General features: G+C 31.5%; 1 protein-coding gene across 2 annotated transcripts; it reads left to right on the top strand.

Moving 5' to 3' along the window:
- The first annotated feature begins 2475 nt into the window (after positions 1–2475).
- LOC100793041 (nucleobase-ascorbate transporter 12) lies at positions 2476–10397 on the top strand. Of its 2 annotated transcripts, XM_003539760.5 has the most exons (10): positions 2476–3217; positions 3335–3432; positions 3534–3704; positions 4110–4210; positions 4964–5099; positions 5253–5303; positions 5402–5689; positions 6313–6547; positions 9004–9290; positions 9860–10397. In XM_003539760.5, exons 1-10 carry the CDS (start codon positions 2755–2757, stop codon positions 10079–10081), a joined length of 2052 nt encoding a protein of 683 aa, XP_003539808.1. In that variant the 5' UTR covers positions 2476–2754; the 3' UTR covers positions 10082–10397. The 2 variants fall into 2 exon arrangements, with proteins under 2 accessions (XP_003539808.1, XP_006592309.1); XM_006592246.4 differs by lacking the exons at positions 3335–3432; positions 3534–3704; positions 4964–5099.
- Positions 10398–15925: the final 5528 nt, after the last annotated feature.

Raw genomic sequence — 15925 nt, 5'->3', positions numbered from 1 at the left:
TTTGAAAAAACAAAAAATAATTAATGAAAAAATAACATGTAATTTGATTGGTTAAAAATTAATAATATCACTCTTTTAAATTATTGGGACACCATAAAAACTCTCTTCCAATCAAATGCCACTTAACTTATTTTTAACCTTTGTTTGGAAGGAGTAAAATAAAGAATGATTTTTTAAAGTTTAATTTTTTTAATTTAGTTAAAAAGAAAAAAAAAGAGAGGGAAATAATTTTACTACAAAATTTTTAATATTTCTATCCAAATTTTCAATATTTCTTTAGAGTATGACTGCGAGTGACATTCTAAAAGGGAAAACCTAACAGGAGACTTTCATTTTTAAATTAATTAATACAATTACATAATATATTTATATATAAAGGAAAAATATAAAAATATATTCAACTTTATCCTTCAAATAACACTCCGATAAAAATTATTTTGATTTTGGTTTCTATAAGTTTTTTGTTTATTATTTTTAGTCCCCGCAAGTTTATATGTTTTCAATTTTAATCCCTTTAAGATTCTAATTTTTTATTTTTAGTTTCAACGTTTTCACACTCATAAGAATCAAAATTGGAAAGATGCATATTTATAAGACTAAAAATGAAAAAAAAGACTAATAGTGACAAAAAAACACAAATTTATAAGAACTAACGGTGAATAGAATTTTTTACAAAGACTAAAATTAAAAAAAAAAAACACGAACTGAAATCAGAAACATTTTTTTCATAAGAAATTTGATTATTTCATTTCATTAAGGATAATTGAGTATACATGTAAAGAAATGCAATCATAATCATGAGAGCTAACATGATAACTTGATGCCCTAACTAACAAATGGGTCACAAAATTAGTTTATCTCCTAACAAAACACCCACACTACATTTGTTTGAGTTGAGCAAAGACTGTTTACAATTTGTTAGAATAACATTGAAATCTAAAAGACCATTTCTACTTGCACCCAAATGATTTATAATCATTTTACAACAATCAGTTTCAAAGATCACATTATGAACCTTTAAAGATTGGATACAATCAATGCTTTTTTGTAGTGAAAATGCTTCCGTCTCTGGCAATGTTGGAATGTCATTGAAAAACGCTGCTCGAGCTTTATTGAAGCTGTCATTGTTATCTCCAAGGCACATTCCTATAATAAAAAACATATTTAAATCTATATAAAATAAATTTAATTATAGTGTAAAGTGTTTAAATCGTCAAAGAAATAAAAAGACTATCTTTAATATAAATTTTAAGGTAATTATCATAAAAAAATCAATAAATTTCTTATATAAGGTCATTTTTTATTAAATGGTGTAAAAAACCTTTAGACTATTAATATTTCAATTAAATTTATAAAGTAATGTGTCAAATAATGGTGTAAAGTAACAATGAAAAAAGTCATGAGCTAAATTAATCCTTAAATTACTATTTATATAAAAAGAGAAAATAATTTATCCATTGTTAATATAACTATTTACACTATTGTTCAATTATAACTTAATGTTTATGATAAATTTATTAATTTTTATAATAAATATTTAAAAAATAATACTATATATTAATAATTTCTTATCGGTTAACATGTTATTACATAAAAATTAATCTCGTATACAAATACCATCATGAAAGTATGAAACTGATTGACAATTGCAACCTACCGAAAAAGAAATTGCAGACCTATCAATCAGGATAAATCTAAATCAATGAAAATAATAAAACATGAAGCCCTCACGGAAAGGACACATTAAATAAGAAGACAGCACACTAGAAAATAAGTACTTATTGTGACGCATTAAAATATAGTTGAGTAGAAAAATTAAATATGGCCAATAGTAATTAGATATTTAGATGGTACTAAATGCATTTTAATAATAAGTGTGAAAGAGATAAACTACTTTTAAGATTTTTTAAAAATTAATCAGAATTCAGTGAGTAGTTTGAAATCTCCGTACGCTTTTAGGAATTAAATTGGTCATTCAAACTCAACCATAAATAAATATATTTAAAATACATGAATTTTATTTAAAAAAAATAGAAACATATTTTAAATGTTAAAACAATGTGTTTCTATTTATATAACATACTTATTAATTTCTTTTATCTCTTATTATTATAAGATTTTATTCTATCTCTTTTGTATATTAATTATTTTTTGATTAAACGATCATGAATTATCTTTCTCTCTCATGAAGATGGGAGAATATGAGTAGTAGGTTTCTAATAGAATTGAAGATAAATTTAATACTAACAATTAAATTAATTAACTTTTTAGAAAAAAAACATAAATTAATCAGTTATTTCTTATAATCATGGAGGAGTCAGAAGGATTTAATAATCCCTGAGTCCTGACGTTGCTCCGTTTAACAAGGGCGTTACAGTTCCATCTTATTTTGTTTCTTTCTTCCGAACCCATGTAATGTAATGAACTAATAATCCATTCTAACACAATCTAAATGCGATTTTTCAACTCCACCGATTGTCCCGGGAAAAGAACAAAACGAACAAAAGAAAAGACTAGAAAAATATCTATTCTAATAAATAAATACCAACGGCTTTCTCTCTACACTTCTTACTTAGTTCACACTCTCCACTCTCTTTCCAATTCTGCTTCCAACACACTTCACTGCACATTCTCCATTTTCGTTCTCACTTAATTGGCGCGTTAAACCCTTCTTCATTGCTGCAACTCCACGCGCCAGATCTGCAAAACCATTAAGCTATGCTCCAGCACCACTACGCATAGCTTATTCCAAAAATGTCCAATTCCAATCCTAACAACCGTAACCGACACGCTCCGTCGCCGCCGGAGCCCAAGCCCATGCCGCCTTCTTCTTGGGCCAAGAAAACCGGCTTCAGGCCCAAACTCTCCGGCGAGACCAATGTCACCGATTCCGGCCCGATAACCACCCCGCCTCCCAACGTAGATCTCGAGGCCGGTCGTGTTCGGACTCCGGCCACCGCTAACGGCGTCACCAACGGCGACAAGGCTCCCGTTCCGGTTCCTCCGCCGCCTGCGGCGGCAAAGAAGCGGAGAGACTCCGACGGCGTGCCGAAGAGTTCTGTTCTCAGCACCAACGGACAGGCGCCGGCGGCGGAGCCGCCGCCGCGGAGGACGGCGAGGCACGAGGAAGTGGTAGACGGTTTGCCGGCGGATGACGACGAGTTTGTGTCGCGGCACTCGCATATGAAGTATGAACTCAGAGATTCACCTGGTTTAGGTATTGAATTTTTGCAGTTTCGATTCTGAATAATTGAATGGTTCATTGATTTGATTCAATGATGGTTGGAATTGAAAATATGATTTCGATTTTCACGTGTGTTACTTGACTGTTTAGTTCCTATTGGCGTGTACGGAATTCAGCACTACTTTTCCATATTAGGTTCGTTGGTTCTGATTCCGCTTGTGATTGTTCCTACAATGGGAGGCACTCATGTGAGTTGTTTTCGTGTGGCTTAGTTGTTGTTTTTCGTGATGTGTTGTGTTTGAGTGTTTTAATCTTGGTGGCGAAGTTGTTGATGTGTTAGTGAGTGTAGGAGGAAACTTCTATGGTGGTATCGACCGTGCTCTTTGTCTCGGGGGTGACAACTCTCTTGCATATTGCTTTTGGCTCCAGGTTGCCCTTGATTCAGGGCCCTTCTTTTGTTTATCTCGCACCGGCGCTCGCGATAATCAACTCCCCGGAGTTTCAAGGATTGAATGAAAATGTTTGTATCTCTTCCCATTTCTTTATGTTTCACAAGATGGGAAATGTATTCCTTGCAGTCATGCATTCACACTGTTAATTGACACCATTGATGTAGGATGAGATTGGCCGAGTCATGTTTTTTTAAGTGTGATTTGTGAGATAAACTATGAGCTGTCTGATTTTCATTCAACAGTTTCAGTTGATCGACTGTGTGAATGCGTTAAATTCTGACTGCAGGAATCCTGGAAGATATCGATTGTTGTCTGTATGTTGGTTTTGTCTAACAAAGTTGTTGGGTATTGCAACGATTTCTAATTCTATTTAGTTGTTCATAAGTTCTCGAGGGAGTCGTGTTGTATTGTAAATTTCTGATGGATTGATTTGAACAAAGACAGCTAATAATATTTTTTTTCTCAAATTGAAGAAATTCAAGCATATAATGAGGGAGCTCCAGGGGGCTATAATTATTGGCGCAGCTTTCCAAACTTTACTTGGGTATACTGGACTTATGTCGCTGTTAGTAAGGTATGGTATTGGGATTTTCTCTGCTTCATTATTTTTTGTTGTTAGTATTTACTTATACAAACTTCAACTTTTCACCAAACAGAATTTATTATTGTGGATTGATGCAAGTGTTATGTTGAAGGCTGAGAAATTCATGTTAAAGAATTGTAGAGGTAGCAGTGAAACTTGGACACAAATTTTGTAGGGTCAAAAATATTAACTCCTGAGATTTCATTTCTTGTTTTTTGATTATATTAAATGAATTACAAATATTATTTTTCATTTTACTAAACATATATTATTCTAAAAATATCCCTCTCCCCAAATAGAGCTAGTGAAATATTAACCAAAATTAGCTAGTCAAGCAATGTACTTGTAAAATAGTTTCTAAGTACTTTTAAAAGATAGGAGATGATATATTTTTCTTTTATCATTTATTAAGGTTATATCTAAATTTATTAGTTGGTTGGTTTAGAGTATTGATAACAGACAGTTCACGCATAATTACTATGCTGTGATCATTCTGCCATGGAAAAGTGCTGTTTCAAAAGTTTACATACCTTGTTTGAGTGTCATTCTTTCAACACATATGCATCCCCCCTCTCCATTTTTGTTTTGGTTCAATATTAAACTATGTCCTTTGCCATCCATCACAATTTAAAGTTTAAACAACTTCTCTGCCGCAGTTGACTGAAATAAAAACATCACATTTCAGATCTTACTTTCTGTTCAGCGTAGCTGATAATGAGCGTCATTTTATGTGTTTCCTTACAGATTGATCAATCCTGTAGTTATATCCCCAACTATTGCTGCAGTTGGACTTTCATTCTACAGTTATGGTTTCCCATTAGTTGGTACATGTATTGAGATCGGTGCAGTACAAATATTAGTGGTTATTGTTTTTTCTCTTGTAAGTTTGTTGAATTTATCTTGAGTGTTTATTTATTTATTTTTAATATGGATTCATTTATTTATTCTTTATTTAAAAGATCCTAGTGTGTCTAACGTATTGTTTGTTTTGATGTACTAGAACTTTTAATTTATTATTTCTTGCTTTCCACAGTATCTTCGTAAGATATCTGTTCTTGGACATCGCATATTTCTAATATATGCGGTAAGTTGAACATTACAATATCTTACATTACTCTTCAGTAGTTGAAATAAAATTTGTGGTGTAGCAAATGATTTCTGTTTTCATCACCTAACTGCTAGGTTCCTCTGGGTCTGGCAATTACATGGGCATTTGCTTTCATGCTGACTGAAGCAGGAGTTTACAGCTACAAAGGGTGTGATGCAAATATACCTTCCTCAAATATGGTTTCAGAGCACTGCAGAAAGCATTTCTCAAGGATGAGGCACTGTCGGGTTGATACTTCTCAAGCATTGAAATCCTCTTCATGGTTTAGGTTTCCTTATCCACTACAATGGGGTACTCCTGTCTTCCACTGGAAAATGGCTATTGTGATGTGTGTGGTTTCCTTAATCTCATCTGTGGATTCGGTTAGTTTTTTTACTTTCTCTGTTTTGGTTCCTGAGCTGTATTTTATCTTGAGTCTGAATATGATCATTTGACTTGCTTGTGTTATTTTAGGAAAAACTAATTATCTACAGGGCCCTTTTACCAACTTTATAACTATTTTTTAGAAATATTGTATTTATAAGGTTGTTCTTTTTCTTGGATGTGATACAGGCTTTGTTGGGAATTATGATTTGGACCTACCACTATGATATATGTTTGATAAAAACGATGGCCTGGATGATGAAATATGAAACTTATTCTATTCACTTAAGAGTTAAAACTATTTGTAAATTCATTTTAACTGCATACTTTGTCAAGGAAGGTGGAAAACTTTTGCTATTAAAATGATACTTTATCAGATCCAAACTTAAAAAATATTGTTGTCTACTTGTCACATTGTTTTTACATTATCAATGCCTTTTCTTTTGTCCATCCTTTTTTCCACACTAGGTAGATACCAATTACAATATGTATTGATGTTCTAGAGAACAACTGTATAATATCTCAATTAAAACAATGTTACTTGTATTTTTCTCAATATGCAGGATTGTAACTAATCGCTGTACTGTGTCATTGATATTCATTTACTTTAATCTTTTTGTAGGTTGGCTCATACCATGCATCTTCATTACTGGTAGCATCCAGACCGCCAACTCCCGGAGTTCTTAGTCGAGGAATTGGTTTGGAAGGTCTTGCTAGTGTCTTGGCTGGTCTCTGGGGAACTGGAACTGGATCTACAACTTTAACTGAAAATGTTCACACAATTGCTGTGACTAAAATGGGAAGCCGCAGGGCAGTTCAACTGGGTGCATGCTTTCTGATAGTGTTGTCTCTTATAGGTAAGTGTCTGTTATCTTTCTGTTCTTGGATCTAACCTTCATTAGAAGTGTACTTATTATGAACAATGAGTTACTGGGATGAAAAGCCAATTTGGGTTGTGTATCCTTGATTTTTCTTGTAAGGAACTCATGTAGTTTGTGGTATTATTTACCATGCAATTTCTTTGGTTTCCCAGTGACTCTGAAATTTCATTTTGCTGGTCTGCAGTACTTTGGACAATAGTTTTGTGGAAAACCATATGATGTTTGTAACATCATTTCTGGAAATTAGGCTTCCTGAAGAATTAGAGGCAGTAGGATAACAAATTTTTCATTACTTTCATTCATTACAATGTGGATTCCAAGTGAATTCTAAGTTTCTAATCCTATGTAAATTCTTGTCCAAACAAATGGCTACTGCAATTTGCAACTGATCAATGATTTCCTAACAAGTGAATAAAGGACAATGAGGCAGGATCTGTTTAATTGGTGTAGATAAAAGCATTCTTGCATCATTCAATAATTTTTATTGGATAATTATTTTACATTGCAGTTGGATCAGAAGTTCTTATCATAGATCATATTTGTGAACTTTTACATTAATCTATTTAGTATTTCATAGGTTCATTTTTTTACAAAATTTGACACAAATGGTATAGGTAATTGATAATCATAGTTCAATGTTTGGATCAACAAAAATCAAATTCTATATGAAATTATGAGTGGTGTAAGAATATTTTTGACTTATATTGGTTTAATTCCTCTCTTATCGAATTAGATGGTGATGTAAAAATTTACAAGTTATTGCAAATAATTCTGTAATGTGCACATAGAGTGATGAGAAAGCCTAGGGTTTATGAAGTCAAACTTGATAGCATTGGAGTTAAGAGAGGAAGGACATAAACTGTGGTAGATTCTAGAGAATAGATTCAACGGCATTAGGCTTTCCTGTGGGCTTCTTATTCTGGTTGTAATATAATATGTTATGTTGTTACCATTGAAAACGGAAAGAAAGAATCTTTATTAAATAGGAAAAATCTATGGGTCTGGCTCAGTGCGAGTGCAGCCTGGAAAGGGAAATACTATATGACAATGCTCCGGAGAAATTAGACCATGGACTCTCTCCTAAATGCCTTACACTGTTCAACAACCAGATCCCTTGATTTGTTACTCTCCCATGCATAACAACCGTCCCTAACCAACGCTAATCCAGACTTCTAACCAACACTAACTACTAAACTGATTCATGTTACATCAATTTGGACCTTGCTAGCTTCTGGCCCAATTCCCTTTGTAATATTGACTGTGTTATTGTAATATACTGACAATTTTCTAATAGACATCTGTGGTGCCATTTAAGGCAAGGCTAAACCGCTAGCAGCTTTACATGTGTTTGTTTGCACTCTGAATTATGCACTCAGAAAGTGAGAAACTGGTCTTTCAAGTTAAGACTAACTATACCAGATCTTAGTAATGAAATGAGCAGTTATGTTAGAAAATCCAATATATGATGTTGACAAAACTCTTAGGTTACTGACCTGTAATTTGAAAAGTGAAAAGAATTGTCTTAGGTTACCGACCTGTGATTTGATTTTATTTACTTAAAATGCCTGTAGAAGATTTTAACCTGTACTTTTTGTCTTTGATCCACTGCTTAGTGTTCCTGGCCTAAGTAGTATGCAATAGAGAAACTTATTTCTAAGGACTTCATTGCCTTGACTCCTCAGAGTCCTTCATTAAACTATATTCTTCAATTCTATTTATACCATGTCAATTATTTTATGGATGTGCATTGGAATGGTATTACAGAATGTTGACATTGCTTAGGCTGTTCACATAAATATGATTACATAATTTTGCAACCTTTAATATTCAGTATTTCCATGCATTTACAAATGGTTTTGCATCCTAAATTGCATATTTCCAAGATATTATTTTATAATTTCAATGTTATTTTTGCATCATGGGACATGTAAAGAACTTCAAAATGCTCAATTATATTTAAAGTAATGTGTTGAGTTTGATACATGTTGGATATGGACGCAGCTGCTTTCTGATGTATCTGTGCCTCATATCTCTATGCTGCCAAATGCTTCAATAGGTTTTATCAATCTTTGCATGGCCATTTTGTTACTTTAAAACTGGTGGCTAGTTAGCCCTTTTGAACTGATGATTTAAGATTGATTTCTATCTTCCAAGTGACAGAACCTAACTTGTGTTAATTTGTCTGTTGAACTTATGATGTCTTGAAGCAGTATAGCTACTGGCATTGTATATAATTGGTTATTCATTACCAAGTCCATTGTCAACCTACATAGAAACTTTAATAAAATGTTGGTTTCTTGCGCTAAGTGTATTTATTTGGTCTGTTTTTTTGTCGGCTTCTCTTGTTCCCATTTGATATAGTTTTGCCTCTTGTCTGTAAAAAACTCCTTGCAAATTTATCCATGTTTAATTTTGCTTATGCCATACAACAGGTAAGGTTGGAGGATTCATTGCTTCAATTCCCGAAGTCATGGTTGCTGGTCTCCTCTGCTTTATGTGGGCAATGCTCACAGCATTAGGCTTGTCAAATCTACGCTATAGTGAGGCTGGAAGCTCTCGAAATATCATCATAGTTGGGTTATCATTGTTTTTCTCTCTTTCCATACCTGCCTACTTTCAACAATATGGCATCTCTCCAAATTCCAACTTGTCTGTGCCAAGTTATTTTCAGCCCTACATTGTGACTTCTCACGGGCCTTTCCACAGCAAATATGGAGGGGTATGCTTGTGTCATTCTTTTTTACTATTATGAACATCGTGCTTGAATTTGTGTCAAATTTTGATCCCAAAATTTGTTAACTACTGTATGATTTTCAGAAAAGATAAAAAGTAACCCAATGGCCACTTTCATCTCTCTAGGTGGGCGTGGCTCCCAAAATTGTCATTACATATCTATCTACGTGATCTTGTGAATGGATGTTGAAACTACCCACGCTCAATAGGGAATAATTAGATGGTTTTATATGTTTTAAGGTCAATTGCCTATTACTGCATAGTTTTGACTAAGATTTCTGCTTATATTTGCAGCTTCTTTTTTGACAGAATCACAACCCTGCCTCTTCTTTATTTTATAGTTGCTAAATCATTTTATTATATGGAAATATAGGAGATCTTGAATTCATGATGCAGTGAAACTAACTGTTAATATGTATCTGGAATTAGCTTTAACTATGCTATTTTGGCCCTTGAATGCTGGTTAAAATTTACTTTTACACCTTGGTAGAAATTTCTCGTAAGCTGGAATGTCTGGTTTTTCTAAAAGCACCTGTTAATCTGTTCCTTTTGCAGTTGAACTATGTCTTGAACACACTTTTTTCACTACACATGGTGATAGCGTTTCTTGTCGCTTTTATCCTGGATAATACTGTACCCGGCAGTAAGCAGGAACGTGGGGTATATGTTTGGTCCGAAGCAGAGATTGCTAGAAGAGAGCCTGCTGTTGCTAATGACTATGAATTACCCTTGAAAGTTGGTCGGATTTTCAGATGGGTGAAGTGGGTTGGCGTGTAAAACTAGGGTTTCTTTGGTTGACATATTCACTTTATTAAATGCTCTCAACTGTTGAAGGGGCATCGAGTCTAGATTCAAATGTCTTATGTTGATTCAATGATGGAGAGTAATAGGTGATGTTACAGAGTTAATTTGTATACATTGGGGATTTGTAGGGGTCTATTTGTGTTGTAATTTATTAGATTAATCTTGTGGCTAGTTTTGATTCATTCGAAATTTCCAGGTGTATTTTTTATTTTTTTTTTGCTTGCTTAAAGGTGAGAAGTTTGACAAATCATTTTGAATGTATATATACTTTTCTTTTTTTGCAGTTTAATCGAGCTTCATTGCAATTCCTAGTTGTAGCAAGCTATATATAATATGTATGCATCATACTTGGTAAGTGTATTCACGGAACAATCTGTTAGAATCAAATGCAGCTCATTTACATTGTCTTCATATTCAATTTAATAATGAAAAATGCATTCATCAATTTTGCCGAAAGCTACAATCTCAAGTAATCCATAACTATCCAAGGATTGTCTGATGTCATTGAAATGATGGAATAGCTAAGCTCACAAGACCAACTGCTTGAATCTAATGATTTATATGTTGGTTTTTTAAAAAATTTCCAATGGGATTCTTTCCGTTAGGTCTGTTAACTCCAGCAGAAAGTAAAGACGCCCCTGATTTGACAGCCAATGCAGCGATTGGTGGTTGAGGCGATGGCAACCGAAACACTAAATCGGAGCTGGTTCTCCCTTAGGGCTCCAAAATTGGTCCCCGATCGCCAAAGCAGCGACTGGTTTGGAGAAGGCGTAACACACTCTCCAACTTGTCGGAATCAACTTTGTACATGTCTCCTCCTTCTTCTGCAAATGTGTCTCCTTCCTCTGCGTATGTGTTTCCTTCTTCTGCAAGCTGTCTGTCATTGTCATTCACTGAAGAATCCGGTGAGAGCTCATTGTCAAGGTTGGAGGTGGAATGTGACCAAAAATCGAGGCTTGTTGAAATTTTGGGGGAAAGTTGATTTGGAAATTTTGAGAAAGATAGGGTCACCGATGCGTTGATGAATCGGTGAATAGTTGTTGGCAACGGCAAGCAACAATGGCAAGCGGCAATGCTAGCAATGATGGCAGCGAGCTGGTGGTAGTATAATGTCACGTACAATATTTTCCTAAGCCAATCTAACTGATAGAATATATGATAATATATTCTTAATCTATCTATCAATTTGTATTTGATAAAGATATATTATCATAATGATAAAGATATATTATCATATGATAAAATATTCTATTATTAGTCTTAAAATTATAATGTATAAATGAGGAAAATTCCCACTGGTTGAATTAACTTTTTGAGGTTGAGTTAAATCTCTCTAAAAATATTCATAAAATATATTTTATTAAATAGAATATGATAGCTAAACTAATAATGCTGATCTATTCTATCAATAACATATCTCACACAAGAAAGGATCCAATTGAATAAAATTACAAAACTAACGGACCAAATTGCAGTCTAAAAAATTAAAGAATTTAATTGAACATTTTTAATAAATCAAGGGACTAAATTGGGTATTAAGTTTTAAAAAATCTAAATTTATAGTTTCTTATTTTTTATAATAATAAAAAATTTATTTGTCACATTCCCCTAGCTCAATCATAATAACATAATAAACGTATTAAAACATATTAAGCTCTGGCTGAAAAAATGAAGCGTTTCACCCCCAAACAATTTTTCGTTTTCTATTTTCAAATAGAAAATCAAAACATTGATTTTTTTTTTTAATGTGGCATAATTAATTGGGCCTATTTCCTACTGGTCTAATTATCTCAGCAGGAAAACGGGCAGTTTCTTCTTGCAACCCATGAATTGCTTCCTGCACCTATCTGGAATGTAATTTTTACATTCTGGATTAGCTTTTCTGAAATGTAAAATGTTACATTCTGGATAGGTTAATTCGAAATGTAATTTTCTGCTCCGGATTAGCCTTTTCAGATGGTTAAAAAGGTACGTGAAGCAAATTTTTAGGAGCAGGAAACAACTGCCAAAAAAATGTTTCCACCAGATCCATGGAAATGGATAGACTACATGGAGGCCTAAGGCATCTAAATAAATTATATCAATATTTGGTATGCTCTTGACCAAAAACAAAACTTTGGTATATCCATACAATAGTAAAAAAATTACTGAGTTATATTTTACACTATTCTATGTTCTTAAAATTGTCTCAGATTCAAAATGTTTTAGATATAACACCAGTCTCCATCAAGTTCACAACATATTTGATATTTGATGTTTGATGTTTTCTGTTTTCTTTGATTGTCCTAATATTGTGGCACAAACAATTTGGTCAAAGAGAAACATTAGAAATGTGGCATAATCAATTAGGCCTGCTGGTCTAGTTTTTCACCGGGAAATATCGGGCATTGCTTTGTGTACCTAGCAAAATTGCTGGTACACCCAGTAAAACAATAAAAATCCATTTTTATCCTTCTGTAAAGCTGATATGAATTGTCCAATCCATATGAGACCCAAAAGATTATTAGTACGACGCTTTAATAAACTGAACTAATAGATTAATTATATTATAAAATAATTAATTTCACTATATATAACAATAAAATTTCTAATGTATATTTAATGCACACGCAAGTTTAGATAATAAATTTTGTGATAATTAATTTTGATCTAATAATTAATTTGTTTACATAACTGGTCTATTAGTTTAGTTTGTTAGAGTGTCATGCTAATAACACAAATCCGTATGAGACCCAAATGATGTCAATCTGTATGAGTCTTACAAATTGGTCAATCCGTATTGGGCTTATGGATTAGCCAATCCGTATCAGCTTTATAGAAGAGCAAAAATGGAATTTTGTTGTTTTATTGGATGTACGAGCAATTGGACGGGGTGCACAAAGCAATGCCAGGAAAGTCTTCACGAGGCCCATGGAAATGGGAGGACCGCTTTGAGGCCTATGATATCTATAAAAAAACATTTTTTTTTTGTGATCTAAAAAATATCTTCTGTCAAATTGTATAAATACATTTCAGAGAGTTTACACATTTGTTTATGTTTTTAACTAAGTTAAACCTCTTTAACAAATAAAAGACTTTGGTATGTCCATACCATACTCAAACATGGAGTGACATATAAAATTAATGAATAACATTATATTATGGTTTAAAATTTTTGTTTGAGATATAAAATTTTCAGACGTTTCCCTGGTCTCCATTAAATTCACAACGTGTTTGGTGTTGTCTTTGGTTGTCCTAATATTGTTAAGAGTGTGCTTTTTTTAAAAAAAAAAAAACAAATTATTTATAAGACTAAAATTTAAGATTTTATTTAAAATAATTAAGTTTAATTTCATTCAAACCAATGACATGTTAGATTATTTGAGTTTAAGAAACTTTTCCTTATATTTGCACTCAACTATTTCTATAAATAATTTATTTATTGAAATTATTATGTCATTTTATTTCCTTCATAGACTTATTTTTTAAATCATATTTTATTTTTTTAATGTTGTTTGCAAGTTTATCATTTATTAGTTTAAGATTTACTTTTATATTTTGTTCCTTTTTTTATTAAATAGTTAGATTGAATTTTAAGCTAATAGAAAATTTGTAAATGGGGTAAATTCAGATACGTACAACAAAATCATAAAATAAATTAAGCTAAAATAATTTTTTCATTCTCGTAAAATTAAAAATGTTTAGATTTCATAAAATTGAAATCGTGTCAAATTTTAATTTAGAGTTAAGCTTAGTTAGATCCCAATCTACATAAGGATTTTAGGGAATAAAAATTGCCAAAGTAGTAGACTTCTTTTATAAAATAAATGTAATTTGTGACGGTTTTTGTATAATTTGTGTTATTTTTCTTTAATTTATCAAAGTTTTTAATCCTTAGAAATTCAACATTTACAAATAATGTAGACTTAGACGTATCCAAATTTAGCTCTGTATCAACATATTGACCCATTTCAAATTTACAAAGACAAAAAATGTACTAAAAAATTCACAAGAACAAAAAATATATTTTATTCAATAAATTATTACAAAAGTAAATTAGTTACTACATAAGCTTTTGATATTATGTTTGATTTCTTTACAATATTTTGAGTTAGTTTAAAACTTCCTAAAATATAAAATAAATTACAAAATTTATCCAATCTAAACTATATTAAATTATAGCATCTTGTAAATTAATTTGATGATATAAAAAAATTGAAGTGATTGGTTGTAAAAAAAAAATTCAAAATTAATCCAAACTAATTTATAGGCACTCCTATTCTTTGCTTCATTATATTTTTCTTGACATTATTTTTAAAAAAAACTACGTATAAAAATTATTTATTTTTAAGAAAACGTAAAAAATGAAAAGAGGGATATCATTTCCCTTATTTCCATGCCAATTAGGAAGGACTGTAGGTCCTAAAGAAATAACTTCTCTCCTTATTATAAACGGTAGAAATTTTATATTTTCTCCTTTTCATTTCTTTGCACTCTATTTCTATACAAACACAAACATAAAATAACATTAACATTAACAGAAAGAGTTCAAAATCATGTGTAAGTCATTTCTGTTTTGTTGTTAAAATTAATTGTTTTAAGATTTGTTTTTAAAATAGCTGAAAAAATCAGTTCACCAAACACATTTATTTTAGATTTTTCATCCTAAATCAGTTATTAAAGACCCTCAACTGAAATTAGGTTGTTTGCTATTTGCACCTTGGAGTTTTATTGCAACAATGCTATAAAAAAAACGCAGTATTTATATTTGTAAATACAGAATCTCATGAAATTTGTCCTTATTATATTTGATACTTCTTTATTTTTGGATCCTAAAAAAACTCCCTAATTTAGTGGGTTTAATTACACCGATCTTTCTCTTTTGCCTAAATCTTACACTGACTCTCCTCTTAAGCATAAAAAAATGTTATACCAACTTCCTTTAGGGGCCTCAAAATAATGCAAAAAAATGGAGAAGTATTAATTGTAATATGAGCAAATGTAGGAAAATCCATGAAATTTAATCTAAAATTTATTAAAAATAACACAATGAGTAGAAAGTAATTAAAATAAATAAGACTAAAAAAATTATGACTCCCAATAAATATTAACTAATAATTTCATATTTTTTCCAATTGTCTATAAACTTTGTCAAAGAGCAAAGAGACGAGGGTAAGTTAAGAATAGGATGTAAAGCTTGTGTCCTCTATAGAGGATGAGGTCAAGTAAATGGATCTCATGTTGACAATCCTCGCCCTCTATTTCCAAGTGCAAGTTTATCCAATGAAAGACATTTGACCGTACATAATATTTCTCCGAAGAAATCTGTTTTCATAACAAGAAAAAAAGAAATTAGATACCAATATAATATTTCTTTCTCATCAAAATAATAGTTACTCTAGATTGTTTTACACAAATAAAAATAAAAATAAATAGATAAAAAAAAACAGTAATCATTATTTTATTTATAAATTTTATTTTTTATTACTAATATTATAAAAGATATAAATAAAAATATTTAATTAAAAAACTAAAATAATAATTATTTTAAGATAATTATTTTTCTTTTATATGATAATTGTAATGGGAGAAAGAGAATAGAATGGTTGATAAATAATCATCCTTTTTTAACTTTTTAAGAATTTGATAAGGATTCAATCCTCATGTCCATGAATATTGAGTAACATATTGAAAAATGTTAAATCTTTAAATGAATTTTGTTATTTTAAAAAAATTAGTTATTTAGTTTTCAATTCTGACGAGAAGATACCAAGTTCTAGATGAAAAAAAGAAGAAGAAGAAACCCAGTTCACCAAGCACATTTTTAACTCTTCTGTT

The sequence above is a fragment of the Glycine max genome, chromosome 12 (assembly GCF_000004515.6).
Source record: "Glycine max cultivar Williams 82 chromosome 12, Glycine_max_v4.0, whole genome shotgun sequence".
Lineage (NCBI taxonomy): Eukaryota > Viridiplantae > Streptophyta > Magnoliopsida > Fabales > Fabaceae > Glycine > Glycine max.
Note: the sequence above shows the minus strand (reverse complement) of the source record. Positions and strands in the feature narration are given on the sequence as shown.